The 17,040-nt window shown below is 39.4% G+C and overlaps 1 protein-coding gene across 3 annotated transcripts in view; it reads left to right on the top strand.

Annotated features, from left to right (window-relative positions):
• YES1 (YES proto-oncogene 1, Src family tyrosine kinase) overlaps nt 1–11,923 on the top strand; it is a 52,830-nt gene extending 40,907 nt beyond the window's left edge. For all 3 annotated transcript variants that reach the window (XM_064442919.1, XM_064442921.1, XM_064442920.1), the window contains 8 exons: nt 2,625–2,728; nt 2,916–3,065; nt 3,259–3,414; nt 3,673–3,852; nt 6,231–6,307; nt 6,659–6,812; nt 7,389–7,520; nt 8,312–11,923. In XM_064442919.1, coding sequence (XP_064298989.1) covers nt 2,625–2,728; nt 2,916–3,065; nt 3,259–3,414; nt 3,673–3,852; nt 6,231–6,307; nt 6,659–6,812; nt 7,389–7,520; nt 8,312–8,520 — 1,162 coding nt within the window. In that variant the 3' untranslated portion in view covers nt 8,521–11,923. The remainder of the gene's footprint in view (nt 1–2,624; nt 2,729–2,915; nt 3,066–3,258; nt 3,415–3,672; nt 3,853–6,230; nt 6,308–6,658; nt 6,813–7,388; nt 7,521–8,311) is intronic.
• The last annotated feature ends 5,117 nt before the right edge of the window (nt 11,924–17,040 follow it).

The following is a 17,040-nucleotide window of genomic DNA, read 5'->3' as shown; positions in this document are numbered from 1 at the left end:
AAAACATTTGTGTGGACAGTTATTGCTAATCTATTAATCTATAACAACTTTTTTTGGTGACAGAATTGTTAGGCACACTAAGACTACTATGAATTGGGAAAATTGTATTGCTTGGAGTACCAGAACTTCCTACATATATTTACAAATATCCCAGACCACTTACAGAATCACATAAAACTATTGTGGGGACTGTGGGTTGGGGTACAGTTTCAGGTGATACTTGTTCCAACAGATTAATTGTATTTGCGGTACTAGAAATAGAGAGTTCCGCAGCCCTTGCTTCAGTATACAGGCATGGTACTGCCAATATGCAATTCCCTGATGCATGATCTGGGCACTTCTGTGTTTGCTACTGCACTTCTGGGAAAAGTGCCCGATTTCCAAGATGTTTCCTGAATCTCAAGCTGAGACTTTAGCATCTTGCTGCTGCTCTCACCAGTCTCTTTGGTATTGAAAAGTGATTGCATCAAAGACGCACTGTTATTTTATGCCCTTGAGTTTCAGCTGCTTAAAAAATTATTGGCTTGAGATTCTTTGAAAAAGTTGAGGTTTGGTTTTTTGTCGGGTTTTGTTTTGGTTTTTTTTAACTATGCAATAAAAGCATTTTGTCATTACAACAGCAGTAGTGGTAGAATGGAAATGATAGCCCTTTGCAAACTAAGAATGCAATGTTTCTGTAAAGAAAGCATTGCTTCTAAAGAGAGGCAAAATGGACTGGTGGGATTTGTCACAGGTTTATGTGATGCCTAGAGGTGAGACTGAGGTGTGATGAGTGAGGAAGGTTTTTTTTAAAACTCTTTTAAAGAACTGGTGCTAATTTTATTAAATACAACTACAGCATTTGGAATAGAGTTCATTTGCTTTAAAGTTGGTTCGTTAGTCCTGGGCTTTGATAGTGTCTGTAGATTTTGTTATGATCACAATTGAAGCTGCAAGTGCAAAAGCAATACACAGCCCCAGATTGCTAGGATTTTCTTTAAGTGCTCTTTTCTAAGCCTGAAGGCATTTATATCAAAAAGTCTGTGTGACAGGATCCATGTTATCCATGTGGCATTAGAATTATGTCATAATATAAATATTTAAAGCTCATTTTAAAAAACAAAATAAATTAAAAATATAAAAAACCAACAAAAAATAAACAACAAAAACCCCCAAGTACTATTATTTTATAGGTAATGAAATAAACTAACATGTCATGGTAGAATTTGTAAATTGTCATAGTAGTCTGCGTAGGAGGCATTCTCATGTGAAGTAATTTCCAGGGTTCAAGTTTGCGTCAGTAAGATTACAGGTTACATTCAAATTGTCTCAAGCGTAGGTAACTCTGGTAGCCAATTCTTACTTTGCATATCTACTTAAACAGTCAAACTTCAAATACAATAAAAAGTAAGAATAAGTTTCAAATTCCTGCGCAAGTGATTGCGCAGGCCATTCTGTTCGCAGGCCAACAAAATGATCCCTCCTTACCTACCCTTTTCACCCACAAAACCGTTACACTCATGAAGCCAGATTTGCTTGATGCTATGACAGTCCCAAATGAAAATGTTTGAAATTTACACTTTGCATCATTTTGTGACTTCTGAGGTACACAATCAAAACAAAATATAGGTAGACATAAGTGTTATTCCAAAGTCTGGGAATTCACTGGGAGGTGGACCTTAAAATTATCACTGGCTGAGGACAGATCTGTGTGCAGGGGGTTCATCAGGGTGAGCAACTTCAGGAGCGTAGAAAAAGAAATTTCTTTTGTGAAAGAACTTAAGGAAAGAAGAAAACACAGGTGTTTTAAAATGTCTGCATACTTTCTGTATCAGAACGATGCGACAAAGATGGGGCGTTACTCAGAGACAAATGACACCTACCACAGGGTTGTTTCTAAATGATCGGTAGAAAAAAGTGCTCCCTCCACTGAGGTACAGAAGGACGGGAGGCAATAGAAGTTGCAACAGGGGAGGTTCCAGCTGGATATAAGAAGTACCCTTTTTATCCCGAGGACAGCCAGGCAGAGGCACAGGTTGCCCAGGTTGGCTGTGTAGCGTCCATCCTTCAAGGTTTTCAAGGCTGGAGTGGAGAACATCCTAAACAACCAGGTCTGATCTCACAGCTGACCCTGCTTGCAGCAGGAGGCTGGACCAGAGACCTCCCAAGGGCCCCTTCCAACCTGAATGAGCCTGTGATCTGATGATATTTATACACATCCACTTGCATTAAATATTGGTTTTTAACATCTGGCTGAAATTTCTTAGCGAAGGTACTTTCGGCTGCTGCAGTGTTTTGAATGTGCTACTAACACATTTCATTGTCATCTAATTCAGCTTGACCTGTGAACTTCTTAACTAGAAGGAAGGTGTTACTTTTGATGATGACTACTGTTGACATCCATTGTTAAACCATCAGAAAAACACAGTATTTGCAGATCGAGGCCTCTTTACATGTATTTTGCAAACAATAGAAACAAGTCATATTAATCTTTTCATTATACAGATGTCATTACTTTTGTTGATCTGTAACTGCTTTAGGATATTAGCAGTCCAGTCAGTGCTTGAGATTTCTAAATCTTGTATTTATATAATTTCCAAAGCATAAGAAGCTTTTACTTACGTGTTTCCTTTAACGTTTTCTAGGTGGTATTTTGGTAAGATGGGCAGGAAAGATGCAGAAAGGCTACTTTTAAATCCTGGGAACCAGCGTGGTATTTTCTTAGTAAGGGAGAGCGAAACCACTAAAGGTATAGATATTTATGTATATCTCTTCTCTCTCCCATCTCCCCCACACCCCTCCAAGGTGGACATAATGACTGTTTATATGTCTGTCACATTTTATGTATGCATGTGTGTGTATAATGATAGTTGGGGAGATATGTTAAATATGGTTTTAAATTTTTGATGAAGAACCAAGTATGACTTGTTTCCTAGGTGCTTACTCCCTTTCCATACGTGACTGGGATGAGGTCAGAGGAGATAATGTGAAACACTACAAAATCAGAAAACTTGACAATGGCGGATACTATATCACAACCAGAGCACAATTTGAGTCTCTACAGAAGTTGGTGAAACACTACAGAGGTAAGTCCTTGTTCTAGTGTCCCAATGCTATCTTGTGCCTATCATGAGGAAGAAAAATTGTATATATAGCTTATTTTTTGAATTCACAATTATATTTTTTTTTTTCAAACTCGTTCTTTTTATCAACATTAGGATGTTAGTTTTGTTAGCTTACCCCTGTTTAATGACAAAGCTTATTTTTTCCATTTTCCAGAACATGCCGATGGGCTGTGTCATAAGCTAACAACTGTGTGTCCCACTGTGAAACCACAAACACAGGGACTGGCGAAAGATGCCTGGGAAATTCCTAGAGAATCTTTGAGGCTGGAAGTTAAGTTGGGCCAAGGATGTTTTGGTGAAGTATGGATGGGTAAGAGCTTAATGCGACACCTTTCAGTTGTTCATGTGAATGTTTTAATAGTGTTTTAAGTAAATCAGTATTGGTACCTGAAAAGACTATCTGATAAAGAAGAGAAAAAGTACCAATTACAGTCACAGGTAAAAACAATATTCAATACAGTTCTAATTTATTATTATACTGTTAGCTAACAAAGCAGCAGCAGAACAGTTTCAGCAGAAGATTTCTTTGCTATTAAAGGGGAGAATAAAATCCAATTTGTTTTTCTAGGAACGTGGAATGGAACCACAAAAGTAGCAATCAAGACACTAAAACCTGGTACAATGATGCCAGAAGCTTTCCTGCAGGAGGCTCAGATCATGAAGAAGTTACGACATGACAAACTTGTTCCGCTATATGCCGTTGTTTCTGAGGAACCAATCTACATCGTCACTGAATTCATGACAAAAGGTGTGTGACAGGAGAGTGTGAAGATACTACATTTAAAATATTATTTAAGATCCCAGCAACAAATTAAATGCTTAATTAATGTTAGCTTTAAGCTGACTTAGAGTATAAGTGGTATTTTTGATTAAATTAAAATGAGCAACACTTGACCTACTTGAAGCAGTTCTGATTTAAATGGTGAGTGGAGGCATGATTTTTTTGCACATCTGTGTCACCCTTGCCAATCTTCCAAGTACAAGATTGGGGTTTTTTCTCCTCATTTTTTAGTGGGCACTGCCTGTTACATTTAAATTGGGTAGTATAGCTGGGAATGCTATTATGAGAACGTGCCTGCCTGTAGGCAGATGGTGCTCACAGTGACAGAGTCAGTTGGGCTTTGGGGTTGTGGTTTTTTGTTGTGGTTTGTTGTTTTGGTTGGGTTTTTTTAGTTTTGGTCTTTTCTAGCAGTGTAGTAGTAAATTTGGAAAAGGTTGAGGTTTTTTTTTCCAGACTCCCTCCTTTATCTCCTTGGTTTTGGTCTTTTATCCTTCTTCCCTTGCTCTATATCATTTTCCCATCCCTCTGCTTCTGAAAAAGAGATTTAGAGTTTTAGACTGAATGTAGAAATATCATAAGCATATTAGTGTTAAGAAGCAGCAGATTTTCAAGTAAATTATTCCAGTTTTAGAAAATACGGACTTCTGTTCACCTGACAGAAATTTTGCTATCCTGGTAAGAAATAGAAACAATGTTACAAGACCAAAAGGGTGGCTGCTTGTACAGGGTACTGTGTCACAAATATGTGGGTTTTTTTCCCTGTTTAGGTGGGGATTTTAAGCATTGTACAAGTTTGAAAAGGTAGAAAGAAATAGAAAATATAAAAAGTTCCTTCTGTGTTCTTGTTGTTCCTAAATAACACTAGACAGTCTCTCTGTCAGATCTTAAAGCTGCCATGCCAAATCAGTTTTCATTGTTCAGAAATCAGGTTTTGGCAAGGCAATCAGGAAAAAGAAATTATTTATAGCATTCTGCCTAGGAAAAAGTAAAGACTAAACCAGAACTGGGATGTTACGTTGCAAAAGCAGAAGTAAAGAATTGGAAAAGCAATTGCATGTTTGTCTAAGTGATGGATTCAAAATGCCATTGGAAGCCTCTGTTTTCATTTGAAAAACTTTTACCAAAAAACATAAAACCTCTTGGGTGGTGCATACTTTAAAGTTAGCAGAACAAATATTTTTTCCTCCTCTCTTTCTTTCCCTTTTTACAAGGAAAAGAGGGGGTAAGAGCTGCACAGTACCCAAAATTTAGTCCAATGTGGACAGGTTACTGGAGGTCAGTGTGAAATCTTTTGCTCCTCTTCGGCCCTCTGAGCTCATGAACCAAGATGGGAAAAAGTCCGTGCAAGCACACACAACAAACCTTAGCAGCCGTGTGGGTCTGGCCTGCCATGCTTTTACTTTCAATGCAAAAATACAGCAAGTGACTAAAGCCACGTCAGAGGTATCCAATTCAAGGCGCTACAGCCATGAATCTACTGCAAGATCTGCAGTTCAGTGGTTTGGGTTGGGGTTTTTCCCCACACCATCACCAAACTTGTGATTTTGTCATTGTAATTTTGATTGTGATGAGACTGATTAGTTATCAGTCTTCACCAGTTCCTTAAGAAAGAGATCATGTTCCTATACCCTTATGGCATAATAACACCTATAGGGAAAGCTGTTATGTCAGAGACAGAAATCTTTGCACGCATGGTAAAATTTTGTCTTAAGAGGAGTGCAGGCCCTCGGAACTGATTTCAAATACTACTTATGTTGTAATGTTCTGGACGTGATTGCATTATGTGAATGGGAGAAGATAATATATCCTAAAGAATGGAAGATACTTTTGTTTTCCCCTGTAAGGAAGAAAAAGCAGCAAAATAAAAGCCACCATTTCAAAATAACTTATCTAGTATATAATTGGAGCTGGCAGAAAAACTTAAGTAATAGATAGGAGGTTTTTTGTTTTTTAAATTATAAATCTCACTGTGGGAAGAAAAAGTCCAACTAAGAAGGGCATCAGTACCAGGAATATTGGGAAGAATACATATTGCCATGCAGTCATCAAGTGGCAGTCTGTTTTATTAGCATTCAGTTATCTGGATTATTGAAATGGATTCTAAAACACTTGAATAAAACTTGCACTAACTAGTTATCAGGGCAGAGTCAGCTACAGGCACAGTCATTGAGTCATGTATTCTGTTAAATGGTAGGTTTTCAAATACAGGTTTTGGAAGATGAATGTATAAATCATAATGTCTAGGAAAAAATTTCTCATTTTTGTTTTCAGGTCAAATTAATGGTTTGGCTTTTTTTCCTTCCCCCCCTCCCGCCCCCCCACCCCAAATGTGTCATCTTTTACAGGCAGCTTGCTAGACTTCCTTAAAGAAGGAGAAGGGAAATACTTAAAACTCCCACAGCTGGTTGACATGGCTGCTCAGGTACATTGTATAAACGAAGAAAACTGTATTTTGTGCTTAGAGAAGAGATTTGAAACTATATGAGATATCAACTAAATGTAAATATCGAATGCTCTGGCTATTGTGAGCTGTTCTGTCTTCCATCTTCTGTTGTAGGCTTGTAAATTGTCAAAAAGAAACAGTCCAGTTCCCAGCTGGCAAATACTGTATAGCCAGACACACTCTCATCAGTGCTGTCACAAGCTCTTGCTATGCACTACTTCCTATACTTATACAATGAAAATAAAGCTAAAATAAAGGGGTACAGCATAATGCTTGGGATAAATGTACATAGTCATGAAAAATAATCTTTAATAAAACTTTATTTTTAAGATTGCTGATGGCATGGCTTACATTGAAAGAATGAACTACATCCACAGGGATCTCCGGGCAGCTAACATTCTTGTGGGAGACAATCTTGTGTGTAAAATAGCAGACTTTGGTTTAGCAAGGTTAATAGAGGACAATGAGTACACTGCAAGACAAGGTAAGACCGATGCACTTACTGAATAAATAAGACCAGTTACCTTCAAATTACTTAGAACAATTACATTTAGTAGAATGTATCCGTGTATTCTGTCCACATGAATAAGTATTATGCATGTAAGTGTGCTTTCACAGCTATGTTTAGGTGTCTCCCTTGCCTAACTGTAATTTTAGTAAACATTTTAATGTTCAAAATTATCTGGCTATTTGCTTATCTTTTCAAAAAATATTTTAAATTACTTTTTTTGTGTACAACTTTGCTACAGTTTGAAAAGAGGTGAGATTCTAGAGAGGTTGCTCATCAGATTCTGAAGATCATCCCACTTTTTGAAACATATTTAATTAAGAATTCCAGATGTCTTAAGTGTTTCCAAAAATCGCAGCCAGTAGTTGCTGCCCTAGTTTGAAACTGCTTTCCAGTTTGAAATAGCAGAATACTAACCCACCTCCAATTTTGTCAACAAAGCAAACTGTAAAAATTTTTTGAGTGCAGTATTCTTTTAAAAATATTTCAAAATGTAAGCATGTGATGCATAAGCAAGGGGGATCTGAGTATCTGTCTTTGCAATGTTTGTAGGAGCTAAATTTCCAATTAAATGGACCGCTCCGGAAGCAGCATTGTACGGTCGGTTTACAATCAAGTCAGACGTGTGGTCATTTGGAATTTTACTGACAGAGCTGGTAACAAAGGGGAGAGTGCCATATCCAGGTAAGAGGAAAATTTAATAGATTTTTCTTTTCTTTATTGTATTCTGTGTTTCTGAAGTTACCTTTTGTATTTTTGCCTTCATTCAGAGCCAGCAGCTGACAAGCAGAAACAAAAACTTAGTCACGCTTCACTAGTTCCTTTGTTCATAAAGCTACTTTGTTTTATTTACAGATTAACTATTATATATGTTTTTTAAAGTGTTTTAAGATAATAGCATTTGCAAATGTGACTCATGGTTCATTTCAGATCAGTGGGTATCCTTATGTTTTCCTGTCTGAAATTTCTACTTTTGACATTTTCTCAGGCTACAGTGAGCATCGGTAGAGTGAACCTGCCAGACCAGTTTTTGAAACAAAACATATGTAATATAATTTTTAAGATATTTTGCCGTGACTGGAATTTGTAAGGCAGTTCTGTTAGGTAAAAAATGCCTTTTTCTTGGCCCAGTTTCAAATGAAGTGGTCCTTGAATGGAAACTAAGGCAAGGCAGAAGGTATTTGTGCTTGAGTCTCCCTTTTAAAAGGACAGGCCTAAGGGAGTGGGAGAGTATACAAATGAGAAAGTATATAAATGGAAGGAGGACCAGGTATTGAGGAATTACCAGTGTAAAGAAGTAATTTTCAGAAAGTGTATTTAATGCAAAATGTAAAAAATTCTTTCGTTATAAAGTGCGTTCGTTAAAGGTTCCGTTATGGTCGACTCACGTGCATTGCGGCTGAGGAGACACCTGAAAAACTTTGGGAAGCTGTCCTTTGCGTAATGTCATTCAGAGCAACGTGCTTTCCTTTTAGGGATGGTGAATCGGGAAGTGCTGGAACAAGTGGAGCGTGGATATCGGATGCCTTGCCCACAAGGCTGCCCAGAGTCTCTCCATGAGTTAATGAAACTGTGTTGGAAGAAGGACCCTGATGAGAGACCAACATTTGAATATATACAGTCTTTCTTGGAGGACTACTTTACTGCTACAGAACCACAGTACCAGCCTGGAGACAATTTATAAGCCACCAGTCTATATAACGTGCACAAATCTGCCAAATGTAAAAGACTTGCAAGGAATTCCTGACATCTATAAGGAATCAAAGGAAAGAAAATCTTCGCTACTTTGCATGCTCTTAATGGCAAACTGGAATTTCATAATGCAGTTGCACAAAACCACTTTTAAAGTGTTATAATCTAATTTACCAATGACATGTTTTTGTTTTGTTTTGTTTTTTTTTTCCTTTCCTCTTTCCCAACTTATTTTCCGGGTCCAAAGGAAGCTTACCGAAAATGCGGGGTAGAAAAATGAGTGTTGGTGTGAACAATAGCAGAAAAACCAATCTTTCAAATCCTTTATTTTCTCAACATTTGATAATCATTCGACTGAAAAGGGAATTGTCTGGAATTAGTGATCTTGGGGTAAGATGTTTTTTAAAGCAGAAGAACTTTGTGGGACCAAGCAATTCTATTCCAGTTCTGTAAAACTCCCTGTGTTCAAAATTACATGTGTACGCCCCCCACTCTCCCCCACCCCCCCCCAAAAAAAAGGTGGTACAACTGTATTTGATATATAGTCTTGATTTTTAAGCTTCCTCTTGCATGGACTTAATTAGGGTAGGCAGGTTAAAAGGGAAATTGGAACAGTGAATGACAAACTTGATCTAAATGGTAGACCTCGATAGTGAAATTAGAGAGCGTAATGCACTGTGTTAATACTTGCGTTAATATAACTGGAAAGTAGCATGAGAGATTTTTTTCTTTTTTTCTTTCTGCATAGCTAATTAAGAATAATGGAGGTAACCAGAAAAGGAGGTGATATCTTATAAAATTGTGTTGATAAGGTATGATGATATTTGAACTTGAAGCTATGTAATACAATCAGGGGGGAAAGCCTTTAATCTTTTAAGCTCCAATCCAACAGTGAGCTTTCATATGGGAAGACTACCTGCACAAAGCTCACCAGGAAAGCAAGACTGAAGCTGGTAAATGGCCACTTTTTAGTCCTTTTTCAGAGACAGGTTTGGTACTGTTGTTACGTGGCTTACATGTGTTAACGAGGGTGGGTGCCACAAATGCTAGCTGTCACTAGTTCAGGGATTTGATTGCACTTTTGCTTTTCTTGACTATTAAGACACACTTACACGTAGTTGCTCTTCCCATTTCTGCCCTTCCTACAGAATTATTTAACTAAAAATAAACAAAAGAAAATGTGAAAGTTTAAAAATTCAAGGGATAAAATATATTTAATATTGTCCAAATATAGTGACGTTGAAATTTGCTGGCATTCAGCCCAGCTGACACTACACCTAGATTTATTTTCTTTGGCTACTGACATATCAAGCAATAACATCATGTCTTTTACTGAACAACTTGCATGAGGTTCTTGAATTTCTGATCAAGCTTATGTACTTCAATTTTGAAACACTAAACTCTTACTTAGCTACCAGGTCGGAATTCACGTTATCATTGTAAAGCTATCCAACGAATGAATTTCAGAAAAGCTGGTAATATAGTTCTGGTACTAAACTTAACCTTCTTCATGGGTTTACACTTCATTGAATCCATCTACCAAACAGATCTTTGTAAGAACAGTGCCATCATTTTTCATTTTCCCTCATCATCACTCATCACCTATACATCTGTGGTTATCAAATTTTAAAAGGGCTTTATGTAAGAAAAAGAAAAAAACCACAAACAAAAATAATCAAAAACCCAAAAATACAATGAAATTTTAATTTTTCTAAATATTTTAAAATGAATAACACAATCATATGAGTTTATGTATTAATAGTTATAACAAAAAATGCCAAAAATTACACTGGCATTGTTTGGATTTTTAATTACTGAATGGAACAGTTCATTGTAATAACACTTGTATAGTAAAGGAATAAAACACTAACTTAATGAACGTGTTCATTGTAAATGGTTGTGTATTATAAGACTTCTCCAAAAGAGTTTGTATGTTTATGAAAATTTATTTGTTTCACCTGAAGACCTTGATGTGGTTCTTACCCTAACAGAGTTTAAAATTCACATTCACACTTTTTATATAAATAGTAATAAGTTTAATTATGTAACTAAGTATTTTTATAAAGTATGGCATTGTTGAACTGTTTTGCAGAATTCGTTCAAAATAAATTTCTCCTTGATTGCATCTGCTTATTTGAGGAGGGGGAGGGAAGGCGGGAGCGGGACTAAAGCAGAGTAGCCTTCATATTGAGGGGAAAAGGAGGGGAATAAAACCTTCATGAGTTTTGCGTGTATTTTTATCCTCTGTAAACTGTTTTAATGTACTTTCATACACGATGCTGAGTTCACGGCGCATTATTGCTGTGAAAAGGGAGACATTTTCTAGAGCAATTCTGAAGTCCTTGGCAGCAGTAGGCTAAAACGATTCTGTCTAGACTTAAAACTGGCCCCCGTGATGGACAGACAAACAGACTTGGGATTCTTGTGAGAGCAAGTCCAGCGTAGACTCTCGGCTGGCGTTCGCTGCCGCGCTGTAGGGCAAACACATTTCCTCTCTCTCGCTTTATCTGGTATTAGCAGCCACTGTTGACTTCTGTGCAATTCTTCAGGGAATTTTACACATTTGTTCATGTGATAGCTGATGTTTTATCTCACCTTCACTGAATGTTACCTGTTTCAATGACCAGTACAGCTCAGACCACAAATCCTGACATGTGTATACAGTGCTGCTGTAGATTAAGGAGCTAGTACCATTTGAGTTTCAATAATAACCAATACAGCACTAAACCTGTTCTTTTACAGAACCTACAAACCACAAAGTTTACTGTATTTTTAGTATTTCCTGTAATGTAATGAATGTTTTGCTATTTTTAATGAGAACGATCATGTAATTTCTGGTAATCTGTACTCTCCCTGTTGTCCATCAGAACCTTGTGATACCTGTTCTGCATGCTAGGCCTGCAGATCGTTTGTCATGTGTTGTTTCAAGCTGTAGTATCTTAATATTTTCATACTATTTTTGAGTAAACTTCCAAACATAAAAATGTATACAATCCTACTATTTAGATAAAATACATCCCTCTTTTAGCATAAAGCAGTATGAACAGAACCTTATTTGTTCTTATCCTTGCAACCACTGAATTGTCATTTCACTAGGCTTATGGGTAGCTCTTACCACTGAAAAATAGCCTTGGAAAGTTTTTTGGGGGTTTTGTTGGGTTTGGGGTTGTTTTCCTTAAAAAAAAAAATAAAAATTCTCTTACCTGATGGGTAGAAACAAGCCGGAATGCTATCTTACCCCTAGTCATCTACAATACTGTTTATTCTGAAACACATTATCCACAGCTGGAATGAATATAAATGAATATAACTAAACTTAATGAGCCCCCACTTTTGTTATTTATTTTGATATGTTCAATCCAATAAACGTCTCCGGTTTTTAAGTTTTTTGTGAAGGTGCTGTAGCTGTTTGTGTTTGTGCCAACTTTCCCCCAACACACAAGACTTCCATGTAGAGCTGTGCAGTCACATAGGGTTTAAACCCCAGGAGCAATCACTTAAGCTAAGCGGTACATTGCAAACAGGAGACTCAAATTTTCACACCTTGCTAAGGAATTTAGGACTAAATTTGAATAACTGATTTGGACACCATAAGCAGGCCTGGGTGGATAACTGCTGAAGTCCAGAACTGCGACTCATCCCAGAGTTATTGTCTCGTGCAGCAGGTGCTTGGGCTCATCTGTGCAAACGCCTAGAAGTGTAGGTGCCTTCGCAGCAGCACATCTTGCTCCTACCTCAGCCTGATCCTACTGCAGGAGCAATACTGCGAGGCACTGCAGGAAGCCAGCAGCCAGTGCAGGGCTGGGAACCCTCACCGTGTGCATCTCTGGCAGACACTTTTTCAAGACAGGGTGGGAAGAGGCAGTAGATGGGAATGGGATGGTTGTATTTACTTTTGTTATAATGGCCTTGAGTGGAAAACCTGGGTTCTGATCTACGATCCTGGATTGCTGCCGTATCCTTACAGGTGGTTGTTAGGTGTGAGAGGTTAAAAGGTTGCTAGTGGGGAGCAGAGCCTAGTGGAGGACTTCACCCACAGCCACAGGCTTAAGCATTTGCTGAAGAGCCGTGTTCCCATTTTTCTCTGCACTCTTCCCTACTGATGCTTACAGGGAGATTGTTAGCTGGAGAAACATCAATGGCTTCCCTGCTTCTCCCTTAGCTTAGGGGAGGGAAAGGGAGAGAGACAGAAGGATGGAGGTGAGCAGCTGAGGTACTAAGTTCTGCATTCCTTCACAGGGCAGAGGGAAGCAAGTTGAGGCATGTGGCATAGCAGGTGTCATCTGTTCTCTCCATCCTATTTTGAAAAGGAGGTAGAAACGCAGGGGAACTGAGGAGCATCTGTTCCCTGTGTGCAGTGGAAATGGAGCAAGGCTAATGCCAAGTGCTTCTGTGCTCTGTGGTAGTTCTGGTCAGCTCACCCTGGCTGTTTCCTAGCATAATATTAGTTAGGGAGTCCCCAGCATCTTTCTGCTGTCATTTGTAAGAGTGAACCTTGATCAGCTATTAGGAAAAAAAAATTATAACAGAAAGCCTAACCAGACTGATGGCATTTCAGACCCTGGCAAGTAGCTTAGTGTTTCCTTCCTAGTGGATGTAGAATTTTGTGTTGGATTTCCCTCCTCTCCAGGTGGGTACTGCATGCCTAGGAACTTAACAGAGTTCAGGCATTACCCATTGGACCCATGTTCTTTACTGGTCCTACTCTTTGAGCTTATTTTCCTTGTTAGTTCTGCATGCAAATATGTGCTTCTCGTAGGTAGTGCATTAGGTTTTTTTAACATTCTCTTTTAATTCAAAGGCGTATTTTTTGTCAAATTGCAATAACCACTTGTTGGGGGATAAAAGTATTCATAGCACTGTGTACTTCTACAGAACATTGTCCATCTTCTCTGAGTATTTCATTTACTTTAAGTGAGTAGAAACGTGTGTTTGCTCTCATGTTGCTTTTGGTTTGTTATTCTTAAAGGAGAGAGGACAGTTACCTAGTTAAACTCAGCAGGGTCTGAGGAACAGACTGGAAATTTAGAAGAGAAACCAGAATACGAGCACTCTTGAATCAGTGATGTACCAAGACTGAAGCTGACTGCTGTGAAAGAATTCCTATTTTTTATCAAAAGGCTACTCCCAGTAGGAGCACTTCACCCCTCTCCTGTGTGCCCTGCTGCTAGGTTATTGAGTCTCTACCTGAGGCTACTGATACTGGGAAATAGATAGATCGGTGCATCTTACATTTGCCCCTGAAAATCAATCCCACGCGTGCTGACAACTCACTTTTCCCTCGTGCCAGCTGCTGCATTCACCATTCATTCAATACCTCCACATTTATTCCCATTTGGGGCAGCCTTCCAGGGGCTCCGTGGCTGATGATCCTTCTCTCAGCCTCAGTGTTTGGAAGCACCAGGGTTGTGTTTGCCAGGTAAGGAATAATTTCTGCTATTTCAAAAGCAAAAAAGGATAAATCTCAGTTCAGCATGGCTCCTATTTTAAATGTGCCACAAATAAGGAGAACATCTGATCATTTGACTGCTTCAACCTGAGAACAGTGAGGATGGCTCCATGCTCCTCCAGCAACTGTGGAATATGCCACTCAGGGAGATGCTCGAGGTGTGTCGTTGAACAGTGCTAGATTGCAGCCCCTGTTCAGTCCTGCAAGGAGGCCAAGTCTGTCGTTCTGTCGTGAAGAGTTGCCAAGAAAAGGCAAGAATGTTGGCTCACACTTCTAAGAGTGGAAGCTGGTGACTAGGTTACTTACATCCCTTACATCCCTCTACCCATCTTCCTTTCCCCTCAGTTCTACCCTAGGTGCTCGCTCTTCACCACAACTGATGGGCTGTGCAGTAATAGCATGAACACATATGAGAATTCACAGAATTAAAGATTAGAAGCCTTTAGTAGCCCTACGTATCATCTCTTTTCTTCTTCTTTTTTAAATGGAAGATGCCTCACAAATTGAGCAGCCTTATTAGAGCAAGGTCAGATCCATATCACTTTCACTGGAGTTTTGATTTCATTCTATATTACCCTCTTCACTTCTGGAATGGCTCTGTCTTTCAAATTGGCTTATGAGTAGCGTAAATGTATATTCTTTGTTCTAAAAGACTGCAAGTACAATAGAAATAGTTTCCATATTTACATTTTAATTCAATGTTATTTTTTAAGGTGACTGCATCAAAATCTGCGCATTTAATCTTCTTGCCACCTTTATCAACAAACTACCATTTGCAAGGGGAGATTTCTTTTTCCATATGAAACTGAAGTTCAATCAATAGCTTCAGTGGGTTTAAGGTTATGGTAAGTAGATTACTAATAGGCTAAATATAATCTCTGGCACCACTGTCATTAGAACAGCCCCAGCCTTTTCAGACTGCTACTAAGTGTTTGAAGAGCAAGTGTGTGTGTATACTCAGCAATAGATATGGCCCCTGAGTTCAACTGACCATTAAGGTAAGAAGGAATGACCCTCTCTGCAGCTTGGGGATGACAAAAGGCATTCAGGCAGACAGTGGGATACACACCCACTTTGACAGGCCAGCCTGCCTTGTGCAAATGCTTTTGATTTATCAACAAAATAGCACAATCCTCATTTGTTCTTCATCCCAGGACAGACACTGTTATGGCAGGCAATAGGCAGAAATCTGATACACAGCATTTCCCTTAAAGGTTTCCAAGGTATCTGCCCTCTTACCCAATATTACCTAATATATGGCATTTCTCACTCCCAAACACTTCACAAATGAGACCAGTTTCATTATCTCTGGATGGCAAATTAAGGCAAGGGGAGAAGAGGTATTTTGACTCATCCAGGATCAAGTTGAAGATTGTGACCAAGCAGCAGCCAGAATCTAGCGTTTGGTCTACTGGGAATTTCCTTTCAGATGAGCAGCTTTTAGCATCACCTACCAACCTCAATTCCTGGCCTTGAGCATGGAGGCATGATTTCCTAAGAAAAGCCTGCAGTAATTTCCTGTTATGCCCCACAATGAACACCTGAGCTACTCAAAAAAAAAAAGGAAAAACCTGGGTAAAGCCTGTGGGCCCTGCACAGCAATTTGGCTGCCACAAAACCAGTGTATCAATAATTTTGTGCAGACAGATTGGAGCTTGAGCTGGGAAACCCTGCCAGCCCCTGGCATGCCCAGCCTGGGGCTAGCTGAGGTGGCCCTGGGGTGCAGCTAGCCACCACACAGACAGCCCACATGTGGGTAACTGCTTGACCTCAGCCTCTGAGGATGGCAGTGACTGTCAGCAGCATCCACCTTCCCGGCTTGCTGGGCTGCTGTGTCTCAGACACCACAGTACGCACGGCCAGGCAGGCAGGAGGTTTTTCTTAGGCAAAGTGGTTTGTTACAGCAGGACACGGCTGTGATGGTGTTCTGTGAGCAGCGCCCAGCGGGCACATGTGTGAGCTCCTCTGCAGTTCTCGTTGCTCCCTTCTCATACCAGATGTAACTTCCATATGTGATTGGTTTGCAGCACTGCTCTAGAAGGGCCTTCTAGTGCCCTTTCAGCCAGTCAGTGCCCTAGACCATATAAGGAGTGACTCCTCCTTTGCCACTCAAGTGCAGTGTTTCACTGACACTGCTGAATATGTCAAAACCCTCTAAGCAACCAGCTGAACACCCACAAAACCTGTGGTTTGATTATATCATGCCTTTTCCTCCTTCAAACTACCTTTGCAATTGTCTCCTACAGAAAAGTCTACATTTTTTTTAAAAATCACTTAGCAATCTGGCAAATACATACTCAGTTATTTTAAGCTTTTTTAAGGATAAACGATTATCTTTAGTCAGCCTGAGATTGGGGTCTGTGTATCACCTGGTCTGTTATAATACAAGATGCTGAACACTATTCTGTTATCATGAGTGAAATGTGCTTAGTACAACCTGCCTAGATACATGACTGATCTCAGCCACTGTAGTACATGGTTCATCACATCCAAGGAAAGTGGGATGGGATGTTCCTCCCACAGTGCAGGTAGGAACAGCAGAGAAACTGAGACACAGGCTAGACAAGCATCTTAGCCCAAATCACGCAAAAAGGTTCTTACAAAACTGAGGTTCAGACACTGGTTTCTCAGATCTCAAGCAAATACCCCAAACGGGGGAGACCTCAGAGACTTGGACTGATGGTGTCATATTTCTTTAGACTTTCTTTATTCCTTGCTGCTAAAGAACATGATGGTTGGCATGAGGCTTCATTCTGTGTTTGTCCTTTCTCTGACACTCTGCAGTTTGCTAGACATGATTTGCCTGTGATTTACCCTAACAAAAACCCTTGCTGGGAATAAATGTTGACATTGAGTAGTAGTATGTAGGACTGGAAAAAAACAGATTTCAGCCTCAGCCCTGTATCTCGGGGACTTGAAACAGCTGGATGACAACTGCCATTATCTCACTGCCAGAAACAGAACACCTTATGAGGAAATCGTAGAATCACAGAATGTCCAGAGTTGGAAGGGACCCACAAGGATCATCAAGTCCAACTCCTGTCCCTGCACAGGACAACCCCA

This window comes from Phalacrocorax carbo, chromosome 2 (assembly GCF_963921805.1).
Source record: "Phalacrocorax carbo chromosome 2, bPhaCar2.1, whole genome shotgun sequence".
Lineage (NCBI taxonomy): Eukaryota > Metazoa > Chordata > Aves > Suliformes > Phalacrocoracidae > Phalacrocorax > Phalacrocorax carbo.
This window is presented reverse-complemented; position numbering and strand designations above follow the sequence as displayed.